This window comes from Mus pahari, chromosome 19, assembly GCF_900095145.1.
Source record: "Mus pahari chromosome 19, PAHARI_EIJ_v1.1, whole genome shotgun sequence".
In the NCBI taxonomy this organism is placed as follows: Eukaryota; Metazoa; Chordata; class Mammalia; order Rodentia; family Muridae; genus Mus; species Mus pahari.
The window spans coordinates 62,240,701-62,254,705 of NC_034608.1; the positions used below are offsets into that span (position 1 = coordinate 62,240,701).

A 14,005-nucleotide genomic window follows, 5' to 3' on the forward strand; every position below is an offset into this window, starting at 1 on the left:
TAAGATTCTTCTTATGCAACAGATCCCTCAACTTCACAGAGACATCTTAGAGACTTAGAGACTTCTTACTGACTTTTATCTGATGTAATAATGGGAAGTGCTCACCTTACCAACATGAAAAGAAACTCTCACTCTGGAAAGAAGCCCATAGAATAGTCATATATAAAAACACAGCAGGCGGGCTGGAAAGATGTCTCAGTAGTTAAGAGACTGGCTGCTCTTACCGAGGACCAGGTTCGATTCCCAGCACCCACATGGCAGTTCACAACTGTCTTGTAACTCTAAGAACTGACATCCTTATACAGCATACATGCAGGCAAAATGACAATGCACATAAAATAAAATATAATAAAATAAATTAAATAAAAACACAGCAGGTATTCTTCTTCATCAAGGCTAATACTTCTGAGTAACTCCACTGTCCCCACCCACGTGGGGCAGCCTACTCCTGAGAGGTACCCGGGGGCAGGTCATCGTGCTCTACTGTAGAAGTACAATGCTCTCTTCCCATGCACGTGATCCTCACAAGCTCCCTGGTGCTCCTTCACTCTAGCACACTATACAAACTCCTGACAGTTGTAAGGAGTCAGATGTCAGCTTAAGGACCACGCCCTTTACCTGGCTGTCAGATCAACGGACTCCCAGCAGGAAGCCTTCATGCTCTCTTTGGTTTCTCCACTGCAAAGTCTTAAGTTATATTCAGAAACTTGGAAAGATTCTTTAGATTACTCTTTACAATATTCTTTTGAGAGCAGCCAGAAGTCACCTGGAGTCAAGGTTAGTCATTATGTTGAGTAACAAATGCTAACTTGTACCTTGTAAATCAGAAATGAAAAGTAGTCCTGGGATTTTAAAATCTCACAAGACTGAATTTAGCTGCTTAGTACAGTGTGTGCTATATCAGGGACTTAATTTGGTTTTCTATTCTGGCAACATTCATATGCAAATGAAATTAAATGCTCTTTGTACTTGTTAACAAATCACTCAAATGCTATATGCGAATATAATATACATGTTACATATATGAGTTAGACATACTTACCTATACAAAGAATGTCCAGACACTCTTTAATTCTGAAGCGTGTACTGAGAACTTATAGAGCAATGTATAACCTACTAGGTTCTTTGCTGTAAGAGGCATTAGAAGCCAAAAACATTCATGATCCTTTATTTAATATTTTATATGAGAAAAAAATGACAATAAAAAGTGTACATAACAAATGGAAGGGATAAAAAACATGAAGATTATACATGGTGATGAAATACACAAGGTGACAGAACAGGTTGACAAGGCTGAGGTGACAGTGTTAAGTCTTTTAAGAACAACATGGATGGGTATTTATTTTTGTAGTTCATTAAAACTATGAAATCCAGTCTTTTGGTACACTTGTAAATATTTCTCCTTGACTGTTCAGTCAAAGCATCTTCTATAAAAATACAGTACAATTTTATTTGCCACAATGGGCTAAGATATGTCACAATATTATGATGTAAAATATTCCTTTAGTATATACTTATCCTAAAGCATCATGGAGAACATGATATACTGTCTAACATGCAAGCTTTCATTATCTAATTATTAATATTCCTTAAAGTATACGTACACTACCTTGTTAGCATTCTTTAGGTGTTCGGCTGACTCCCAAAAGCCAACCAGAGCCCGCTTGTCTATCCGTTCCATGTATGTTCCAAAGCGCTCTCGGTAGAAAGGATTGGTCATAATATCTTCAAACTGAAGAATCTATTAAAAGAATATAAGAATGGGTGGTGTGGATGAAAATGGACCCAATAGTCTCATGGGGAGTGGTACTATAGGAGGTGTGGCCTTGTTAGAATAAGTGTGTCACTGAGGTTTCTGTCATTGAGACAGAGTTTTTCTTTATAGCCATGCCTGTCCTGGAACTCATAAATCCACCTGCCTCTGCCTCCCAAGTGCATGCACCACCACTGCCTGTCACCAAGGCCTCAAATGCTCAAGCCAGGACCAGTGCTGCTCTCCGCCTGCTGCCTGCCGAGATATCTTAGCTATCCCTCCAGCACCATGTCTGCCTGCATACGTCCATGAAGATAACGGACTAGCCCCCTGAACAGTGAGCCAGCCCCAGTGAGATGCTTCCTTATAAGAGTCGCCATGGTCATGGTGTCTCTTTATAGCAATAGGATCCCTAAGACAGAAAGGTTTTCTAAAGATAAAATTTCAAAGACCAGTCTGCTTTTAACTTACATGAATTAACTTCTACATTCAGGAAAAGTACATTTTCAGGTCATAGATAATATAATGTAATATACCTCATAAGATGGAATATATCTATTGTGCTTGTAATTTTAATTGCAGATTACTGAATATTCAAAATGCATATACTCAAAAGTCACTAATTTTATTATAATACTTTTAACATTTAGTCATTCAACAAAGATTTCTTTGACATCTACTTGATATCAGGACACAGATAACAATAGTTGTCTTAATATGATGATCTATCATGCTAAAAGCAATAGCTACCAATAATAAACAACTGAAGAGAAATGTATAAACGACTAAAAGTCTAGAGTCTAATGGTTTAACATTGTGCTTTCTATATATGTAAATATTTCTATATATTTCTATAAATATAATATTTTATATAGCTGAGGAGAAACATAAATAGATTTATAGCCTGATTTTTTTGTTTATAGTACCACAGTTACTAATGAATCTTATGTAAGTTTTTGTTTTACTTTGTTTTACTTTGATCCTAAAATTCCACTATATGTCTTGCCAAATCAGTTCTACCACTTTTGTTAGTTATTTTGTGACCTCAAAGAAAAAGAAGACAGGGCCTATAGACAGGAAATAGACAGGGACACTGTAACAGAGGAAGCAAATGACCCTTCTCATGACTAGCGAGTCAGTTAGGAGATGCGCCACAGGCTAATTTAGAAGGCATTTAAGACCCATACCCTAAGTCTAAATCAGTAATTAAAATAATGCTTAATAGGTAGAATAAAAACACAATTAGAAACTTTTATTTTGAAATTCTTAAAAATTAACATGATGGCAATCTGCAAATATTCTAAAATACCACCATTAAGGTATTTCTAAATCATATGCAAAAGTCAACACACACTCAACTCCTCTCTCCCCAGCCCTTGTTTTGTCTGGAATGTAAGCAGAAAGGAGGACATATATTTTTAAAGCGATTTCTGGAAACTAATGAAAGAAAATTACTTACTGAATATTCAAAATGAAAATTTCAAAAATTCCAACTTTTTATTACTCAGAGTCTTCCACAAAGTTTCTTATTTACATCTACTTTACATCTACTTCAGGAACAGAACTAGTTTCCCACAACAGAGGCTAGTCAGCACAAATATTGCAGACCATTTGAATTGAGAGTTCAGTAATTTTGGGATATACTAACACTGGCTTTCACTTTGCATAAAGCTGACCAGGGAAGCTCGGTGAGGCATAAATCCAACTCCACATTCTCCAAGAAACGAATTCATATCATCTTTGGAGAAGACAAATCAACAACCATTCCAGCAACAGAAGGAATCATGTAACCACAGAATCACTTTTTATATATTCACTATAGAGTGAACCACGGAACCACTTTTTATATATTCAGTATAGCGTGAACCACAGAACCACTTTTTATATATTCACTCACTATAGAGTGAACCATGGAAGCCCTTTCTATATATTCAGTATAGAGTCCTAGACTACATTTAGTGCTGTTCATTTGGTTTATCCTTGGATCAAATGAACTGATGTGCAAGCTGGCCTCGAGGAAACCATCAGGCACTATTGGCACTGACGTGTAAGCTTCCTATGTTTTAGTTTTCTCTTCCCCCTTTATTTTTTCTGAACTCTTCAATCTTTCCATTGGGGATCATGTGTGTGTTGAGAGCGGGGCAGAGGAGTGGGGCTAGGCCCTTGGTCAGAACAAGACAAAGATTTCTTTGTTTTCATGTGGCAATAAAAACTTTCAATCCAGTGAGCTTCTATCACTAGGCCTCAGTTCCTTTGGATCTGCAGAATAAGGAGGCTGCCCCTCCTTCATAGAGATTCACAACAGCTGTCACGAATCACAGCAAGTAACAGAAACTTAGCAGGAGACGAAAATATTGAGTTTTTGAGAAACAGATATTGGTATATAAAAAAAGATAATTGGTGTGCTAAACTAAACTTCAGAGGCCACTTTCTAGGTAAGTAAGTAGGAGTGAGAAATGGAGTGCACTACATGCTGTGTGTGAAAGAAAGCATCTGAGAAAATACTGATGTAGACAGAGTCTGGGGCACACAGAAAAGGAGAGAGAAAGCCTCAGGACAGGAGGAGCTGGGGACATAGCCCGGTCAGTTAAAGACTTGACACACACACACAAATGAGAACCCAAGCTTGAATCCCTGACGCCCACGCACATGAAAAGCTGGGTGCACAGTAGCATCTTCCATAATCACAGCGCTAGGGGAAGGGGCCAGACAGACTGCAGAGCGCTGGTCGGCTAGTCTAGCCACGTAGCAGAGTTCCAGGGTCAGAAACAGACCCCGTTTGAAAAAAATGTGAGGGTGACCAAGGAAGACACCATCATCTGTCTCTTGTCTGCACAGCCATGTATAGCTAGCTGAACACACATGTACATGTGTAAACACACACACACACACACACACACACACACACACAGGACAATAGTAGGCACCTAAGAGTGGATGACAACATCTCAAAGGAAAATGCCTTGAATACAGTTTTAAATGAATGCATATATCAGTTTAAATGAAGTAGATTAGATCTTTAAAATTCACAAAATATTAAAAGTGAGCAAGAAGAAAAAATCTGAATAGCCTTAGATATGTTAAAGAAAATTAATTCAGAATTTAAAATCCTTTCCCAAAGAAAATTCTAGAGCTAGATCATTTCCCTGGTGAATTCTATGAAACCTTTAAAGAGTTGTGTGTGTGTGTGTGTGTGTGTGTGTGTGTGTGTGTGTGTGTGTGTGTGTAAAATCTACCATTGAGCACCAGTACCTACCCCATCTGATACCAGTTCTAACAGAACTCCTAACACATGGCTAATGCTTTCGAATACAGACACTACTGTGTGTATTTGTCCTAAGTGTTTGCTTAGCAGTTCCACAGATACTAACACACTTTGTTCTCGGTGCACTTAATAGTTATTAATTTTCTTTGTGATTTCCTTTATGACTGAAGTCTTAGACATGTTATTTCTATTTCCAAACATCTGGGAATTTTCTAGATCTTTCTCTATTATTCATTTCTAATTTTAATTCTAATGTGGTCAGATAATATTCTTTGTATTCTTTTAGATTCAGGAAGAATAATTTTATCATTCAGCAATATAATTCTTCTTAGTGGCTGCCTAGTATATGAAGGAGAGACAAGCACACACTGCTAATTTGAGAGACTCTCCTAGAAATGTCTATTGGTCCCAGTAGGTGTTGGCGACATGCAGGTTGTCTGTGGTCTTGCCCAGGTTCTATGGACCTTCTGTAACAACTATGTAGAACCGCTGATTAATACTCACAACATCAACTCAACACCTTCCCACTTGCTGGATGGTTTTTGCTTTGTTAATATGTCAAAACTTCCTATGTCAAAGAAGTTCTCTTGCTGACTATATACATATCAGGATTTCATGTTTTCTCCGTGGCTTGATTACTTTACCATAATATAAAGTTCTTCATCTCTTATATTCTTTGTTCTGAAATCTGTTTTGTCTCACTTTTCTCTAGGGTTCACAGGGCATGTCCTTTCTCTCTTGCTTTTCAACCCAACTCTTCCTTTACAGTCCATGTCTTATAAGCAACAGAAAATACCTAGCCTTTTACACATGGGCAATCTTCTTTTAACTGCCTGGCTCATCTAATTTAGAGGTGAATATTTAGGAGTAAATTTTGTGGTAGCTCTTCTTGACCAGATTGGAATTAGGTTATAAAAAAAGGTTCCTATCCATTGATGAAGATAAAAATCAAATCAAACCAATCGTAACTGCAGCAGAACCAACCACCATTGGGAATCTATAGTATTCCCAATTACCTATGCAGTATTAGCTGTATAGGTAGCAAGATGGTCTAATTGGCCATCATTGGGAAGAAAGGCCTTTGGTCTTGCAAAGATTATATGCATCAATACAGGGGAATGCCAGGGCCAGGAACTGGGAGTGGGTGGGTTGGGGAGCAGGGTGGGAGGATGGTATAAGGGACTTTCAGGATAGAATTTGAATTGTAAATAAAGAAAATATCTAATAAAAATTGTTTAAATAATTTAAAAAAAGAAGTGAATATTTTGAAGTAAATTTTGTGGTAGTTCTTCTTGACCAGACTGGAATTAGGTTATAAAAAAGGGTTCTATCAATTGATGAAGATAAAAATCAAATCAAACCAATTGTAACTGCAGCAGGACTGACCACCATTGGGATTCTACAGTATTGAGTCTTCCAGCCTTATGATGGCAGAAAACCTTTGACCTTAAGAATAAGCTCGTGTTATAGAAAACATAGAAAGTTGTCTATTCGTTGCTCAATTCATTTAGAAAGAATGAATTTAAAATGTGGCAAGCTTTGGACTGTCTTCTTGTAGTCACCATAAGGCAACTTGCACAGAAATCACATTCCCATGATTTTGCTGGACTATAACCTGTAACACTTGAGAGCCATCGGGTTCCTCTCTTAAGTACACATAAGTTGCTTACATTCTTATTTTATAGTAAAATGGGATTCTTTGCAAATATGCATTTTATCCTATTCCTTATTCTAGTGCAATAACTAAGACACAGTGAGCCACCCATGAGCATCTACTGAATGAATGAATGAATGAATGAATGAATGAACAAATGAACTGAAATAATGAAAGGACACAGATAAAGTCCTTCTCTGTGATACATCTTGGTAGGCATTAAGAGGACAAAAACTGAGGGCAGAAGGCAAAATCCACCAGCTAAGTGCACCCTCTCCAACCCTCGCCTAGAGCTTTCACTCTGCACGATAAAACAGAATGCCAGACACCACACCTGGTAACCTTCAGACTATAATTCAGGCATCTCACTGTCAAACAGGGGTTCTGTGAGCTGCAGTAGTGCCACCCGTGTAAGATGCTATAGAACTCAGGCCTGATGTGATGCCAACCACCCTAAGTCTGGAAGAGAGAGAGGCAAAAGCTCATCCTAGAAGAGGGAGGCAGGGGATGTACCGGCATGAACCTGATTAGACAGACATGGTTAGGACTCTGAACATCAGAGGAAGGAAAAGATAGAAGCTGCTGCCAGGGTCTCTGCGGTCAGTATCTGACAAAAGAAGGGTGTGGCATTTGCTGCGAAGCCCTGCTCCTCAAGCTCCTTGGGACACACTGCAACAGTTTCCGCCATCCAAACTTGTTCCAGGTCTTCGAAGACAAGCAGGGCCTTTGTCCTTAGAATGGCTGCTAAAACGGGGCTAGAAAGCGCTCTGCAGGCTTTACTCACCAGCAGCAAGTAGTCCGAGATGCTGTGGCATAAAAGCTGGCACTGCCATGTTTTCTCAGAAAGCACTGAGGTTTCTAAGTCAAGCACACCCGGGTCCTATCTATTTCTGCTCATCCTATCTACATGGCTTTGGGCAAGACACTAAATCTGCTACTTTTGAGAAAACCGTTCATAGCTAAGTTAGGGGGTAATTTTGACCTGGTTGCTAACAGGTGATGTTGATGGAGGCCCTATAAACAGAATGTTTCTCTTGAAGTGGGGGTGAGTGGGGAGAAGAGGTGAAAACAGGCAAAACAGGCATGTGCACACATATACACACATCAACTGCCATTTACACAATTCAAGCACATCCAGTCACATGGCCTTTCACTCATGAAGCCAACAGCATGAGTCTGTAGCAATGCGACATGTCTCAAATGCTAGAGTGGTACAAGAACATGCTTGTGCTCACGCTGTGTTTATAATAACTGGTATGTCCAAACAAGAAGCTGCAGGGTCTACCTTTTGGCTCTGAGGCCCTTCCCCTTCATCCGAGGCCCCATCCTCTTGCTGGTCATAGGCAGGACCTCCCAGGATCCGGATTCTCTTCTCACACTGCTTCTTTGCCACAGTCAGTTGGTTAATGTACCTTTTCATGTTCCTGGCTCTCAAGAGATCAGTTTTCATGGCAGCTGATTCCTTACCTTGAATAAGAGGAATAGTAGTCAGTCAGGAGACAAGAAACATAACAGTCTGATCCAGGCCAGTGTCTGATGTGCTGCCTTTTAATTTATTTGAGCTTAATTTTAGTTTTGAGATAGGGTTTCACTATGTAGCCCTTGCTAGCCTGAAACTTGCTTTGAAGACCACACTGGCACAGATATACCCCTGCCTCATGAATATTGTGGTTAAAGGTCTGTACCTTCATACCACTTAAACAACAGATGAGTATTCATTAGAAACATGTACAGGCTTACACATATGTGTGTGTGTATTGATTTGTGAACATATGAATATATAATATATGTATATGATATTCATGCATCTTTATTATAGGCGTGTATTATTACAGGCATGTGTTGAGTATTCATTGTGTATCTGTCAGGCACTGGCTTGACTTTTGAGATTCAAGACCAGTTGTTTTACTTCATGGAACATTTTAGAGTCTAACAAGGAAAAGAATCAAAGCCAGTATTAACAATTAAAAGTTTAATATAGACCTAAAGAAAACCACAGTTTCCCTCCAATGCTTTGACAAAGGTCTAGGCTTTCTTAAGGACATTACATTTGTGCAAGCACGAATAGAATGTGACAGACAGAAGGACTAGCAAGATGAGACGAAAGACACTGGCCAGGGCCAGGGAAGAGAACAGAGCTCTTGGACCCTGCATCCACAACAGATGCAAATGGAGCTCATATCCATATCAAATCTGTATAGGCAGGAGCTCCATTCTTCAATTCAAAAGCCAGACCAATACAGATGCAGATGTATATAGCCAAACATTGGACTGAGCTCAGGGACTCCAAGGGGGAAGTTAGGGCAAGGACTGTAGGAGCTGAAGGGGTTTAAAACTCCATAAGAACGACAATGTCAACCAACCAGACCCCACCCTCAGAGCTCCCAGGGACTAAACCACCAACCAAGGAGTACACATGGAGGAACCTATGGCTCTAGCTAGATATGTAGCAGAGGATGGCCTTATCTGGCATCACTGGGAGAGGAGCTCCTTGGTTCCATGGAGGCTTGATGACCCAGGATAGGGAACACTAGGCTGCTGAGGCAGGAGTGGGTGGGCAGGTGGGGGAGCACCATCATGGAGGCAGGGGAAGGGAGAGAAGAGGGGATAGGGGGCTTGTGGAGGGGAAACTAGGAAGAGGAATAACATTTGAAATGTAAATAGATAAAATGACCAATAAAGAAAAAAACTAAGAAATTTGCTGTCTTGGGGTTTTTTCTGCTGTGATTAAATACCTGGATAAAAAGCAGTTTGAGGAGGAGAGGGTTTATTTCATCTTACACTTCCACATTATTGTTAAGCCATAACATCCTCAAACTATTACATGAATATTATTATCACAATATAAAAATTACTAAAAACTTTAAAGTTTCAGTCTTTATAAGTTCAAATATGTACAAAGCCCAACATCTATTTAAATATTCAAAATTGTCTAAAAAATCTAAAATCTCTCTAAAATTGTAATGTTTCTATAAAATATCCAGTTTCTCTATAAAATGATAAAATTGTTTTAAAACAGCTCAAAGTCTCTCAACTGTGTGTTCCTGTAAAATCAAAAATAAGTTAAATACTTTCTTATTCTAGGAGGGAAGAAATGAGGCACAGGGTCACTGCATCAAAGCAAAACCACAGTTCACAGTATAAAGTGCCCAGTGCTTGCTGACATGCGCCTTTAATCCCAGCACTCAGAAACAGGGAAGTGCATCTCTGAGTTTCAGACCAGCCTGGTCTACAGAGAGAGTTCCAGGATAGCCAGGGCTACACAGAGAAACCCTGTCTCAAAGAACAGATGTGAGAGAGAAAGAGAGAGACAGAGACAGAGACAGAGACAGAGAGGCAGACAGAGAAAGAGAGAGACAGACAGACAGAGAGACAGAGAGAGACAGAGAAAGAGAGAGACAGAGATACACACATACACACACACACACACACAGAGAGAGACAGAGACAGAGACAGAGAAAGAGAGAGACAGACAGAGAGACAGAGAGAAAGAGAGAGACAGAGANACACACACACACACACACACACAGAGAGAGAGAGAGAGAGAGAGAGAGAGAGAGAGAGAGAGAGAGAGATATTCAGTGACTAACCTACTCACACTCCTCTCAGCTCTAAAGGCTGGGCAGCTAGCTCACCTACCTCTGGGCCGGCCTGCCATCCACACCACAGACAGCTTGTCATCTAGGCGCAGGCCAGCTCCACCCCTATGGCTGCTACTGTCTTGTTGGTCATCTTGTGGATACTGGCAGCTCCAAACTACTGTGGTCTGGGCTGCACTTTCCCTAATAGCCTCTCCTAGAGTTCTCTTCAGGGTCTCTGATCCTGCCCACAGTGCCAAGCCTCAACTTTTCTTCATGATCCCTTCAGTTCTGGGCTTTCTACTGAACGCAGACTGCACCCTTTACTAATGACCTCCCCCCCCCCCGGGACTCCAGTCCAGCCACACAGTGCCAAGATGTGGAAGGGGTCTCTATCAAAGGGGTCGTCTGTTCTCTATGACCCCTTTGTGCCTTGGGAACCAGTTCTACTTAGAAAACTTTTACACATTACCAAGTCTGGCTGCTAGCAGGTGTAAGAGGCAGCCTCCATCCTCTGGACTGGCCTCTTCTTAATCACAACTGATTTTTCAGCCCCAGTTTACTGGTATTGATTGTTTCAGAAAAGCGAAAGTTCTACTTTAGTGGTTCTTGATTCAAAATACCATACAGCTCCAACAGTGTCCCCTCTTCTCTGTGGGCCTTCCCCACCCACGTCTCTATCGCCACACCACTCTCAGCACTATCCTCCAAGTTCTCACAGCCCATCAAGCTCTGAGCACTCAGTGGCTTTTCTAGCCTGAAGATGCACAAGTCCTTCCACAATCCTCAAAAGAGCCCACAAGGTCTGGTCTGTCATAGTGATCCCCATGGCCTGTAGGCAATTCGGGTTCCCTATTGCTGTGGTAAAACACCACAAGCAACTTGGGGCAGAAAGGGGTTATGGTACTCACAACTCTCAGGTCACAGTCAATCAGGGCAGAAACTGAAGCTGAGGCCATGGAGGAGTAGTGTTTACTGGCTTAAACAGGCTGCTTCCCTGTAGCATGCAGGACCACCAGGGCTCGGGTGGCACTGCCTATAGTGGGCTGGACCCTCCCATATCAGTCATCAATCAGGAAAACGCACCAGTTTTGCCCACAGGCTGATCTGGTCAGGGTATTATATCAGCTGAGGTCTCCTCTTCCAAAGTCACTCTACCTATGTCAGGCTGGCATAAATTAGCCAGACTACATGCCATGAATGAGTTTAATGTTATCAGATTACACAGGAACTATATTAAACAACATCAGAAAGGATCAGCCAGTCAAAGACTGCTGACTTGAAGGAAAGCTCTCTGAAGACTGTCAGGGCAGGGCTGAGCGAGGTGGGAATGGTGACCTGAAGTCCCCTCGTGGCCATAGTACAGAGGACTTAAGGATCTGAGGGTTACAAAGCCAGGAGACAACAGAGACACTGAAGGGCAAATTATTTGGGATTTAGAACAATAGAAGAGGCATTAAGTATGGCTTTCACAACTTTGCTATAATCACAAATGGAGAAGGTTGGGTCAATTATTAGATCAAGAGCATTACAGAAAGACTGGATTTGTGGCAGATTACAAATTCAATTTTGGATATTTGCCAAAAGTGGCCCCATTATTTTCCACCTCACATGCTCCTTTTGCAATGGCATTCCTAGCCATTTCCCTATGGAAAACAGGACGTAGTTTTCTCTTCTTCGAACGGAATAGGCTCACAAGCATGGTTGAAGTGACTATGACTTCCAAATCGAGATTACTAAAGGCTGATTCCCTGGAGTTCTGTGACACTGCTCATGCCATCCGCCTGCCCCAAGGCATTCATACTCAGGGGTCTAACAATCACTCCATGGAAACATCTATCAGGGACTGGGAGCCTGGACTTTCACAGATCTTGGCTTGATTGAGACTTTGGCACACATTCAGTACCAACTTGGCACCTCATGAGTCCTCCATCTTGAATGTGAATTAGAAATGATGTGACACAAGCAGAAGAGAGAAATTCCTCCCAAAGCCTGCCCCAGCATAGGCTCACACAGAAGAGAAAGAGCCATTACTTAGGACAACTTGGGATGCGTGTGTGTGTGTGTGTGTGTGTGTGTGTGTGTGTGTGTGTGTGATGGCCAGTTTTATGTCAACTTGACACAAATTAGAGTTTTTTGAAAGTGGAAACCTCAATTGAGAATGTGGTCTTATTCAACTGCCCTGTGAAAAAGTCTTCGTTGCATTTTCTTGATTGATGTGGGAGGCCCAGCTCCCTGTGGGAGGTAGCAGCCCTGGGCTTGTGGTTCTGGTTCTATAAGAAAGCAGGCTGTGCAATCCTTGAGGAGCAAGCCCGTGAGCAGTACTCCTCTGTGGTCCCAGCTTCAGTTCCTGTCTCCTGGTTCCTACCCTGACCTCCCTTCATGCTGGACCACAAATGCAAGCTAAAATAAATCCTTTCTTCCCCAAGATATTTTGGTCATGGTGTTTTATCACAGTGATAGAAACCTCAAGTCAGGGTAGAATATCATGTAGGAAAAGATAACTAGAGCAGGCAGAATGTGGCTGAGGGCTTGGTAATATGTATTATTTTCTTCTTTCCATATGCATGTGTGTATGCACACGTTTGCACACATACGTGTGTGTGGATGTCAGGAATTGTCCAGGGTCACTCTTCTGCCTTACTCTTTCAAGCCAGCTTGCTCTGGGGATCCCCAGTTTTCCATTCTGGGGATGGGATTACAGTGGGCCAGTGTTTACAGCCTGGCTGCACGTGGGTTCGGAGGATCCAAATGCCAACCTTTGTTTGTGCAGCAAGTACTTTAACCACTGAGCCTTCTCCCCAGCCCTGTCCTATCTGTCTATACCTGAACGTTGCCCATAAATCTGTTGTAGGGATCCCCCAGGTACTAAACAGCTGTTAAGTGTTGGAGACACCGTCTATACAGGCTGTGTACAGTCAGACAACACTGGGGGAGGGTGGCTTAGTGGTGAATGCACTTGCTGTACAAAAGGGAGGACTGTAGTGCGGATCCCTGTTTCTCTAGAGAAAGCACCAGTGCCCATCAGAACGTTAGCCACACTGAAACTGGCCGCTCAGCCACACTTGACACAGGCACTCACCAATGCGAGAAGTACTTGAGGAGTCTAGGTCAGAGGTGACCACTGAATTTACAACACAGAAGTAACCCTAGGTTACAGCAACTATACTTTAGGAGTTACAACATGCTCTGGAAATGAATAATAATGCATTTGGTTAGGGTCTACGTTTGATTTCTCTCAAAGTGCAGTCTAAGTAAGGTTTCTGCACATCTTTCTTAGAGACCATCAGCTCCCCCGTATCATCCCGACTTCCTTTGAGCCCCATTTAGTCACTATATGCAACACAAAATAGTATCGTAAAACACACGTACAGGTGAGAGAAGAGCTTCCTAGCACCCACAGGCACAGGCAGAGCGCAGGTTTTCTGTGTCCATACATGTCATGGATGTGGATGTCTGCCCATATGTGAGCTGAGGGACGATTACCATCCGATTTCAGAAATCATTTCCAAACTCATTCTATGTTGGATAATAGCAGCACTAACCAGAGAACCAACTAATGCACACATTTTCAAAAAGAGGAAAATTATTTTGGAATCCCCTCTTTGTGAGAAGATAAAGCTAAAGTAGCTTGCTGCAAATTAGTCTCTAGTTCATAGCAAATGCTTTGTGGGTGTACTCAGTACACATACAAATTAGTCTATAGTACATAGCAAATGCTTTGTGGGTGTGTTCAGTACACGTACAAATTAGTC

General features: G+C 41.5%; 1 protein-coding gene across 2 annotated transcripts in view; it reads right to left on the minus strand.

Annotated features, from left to right (window-relative positions):
* Snx25 (sorting nexin 25) overlaps positions 1–14,005 on the minus strand; it is a 113,397-nt gene that overhangs the window by 22,189 nt on the left and 77,203 nt on the right. For both annotated transcript variants that reach the window (XM_021219278.2, XM_021219277.1), the window contains 2 exons: positions 7,958–8,139; positions 1,610–1,741 (listed from right to left, as the gene is read on the minus strand). In XM_021219278.2, coding sequence (XP_021074937.1) covers positions 1,610–1,741; positions 7,958–8,139 — 314 coding nt within the window. The remainder of the gene's footprint in view (positions 1–1,609; positions 1,742–7,957; positions 8,140–14,005) is intronic.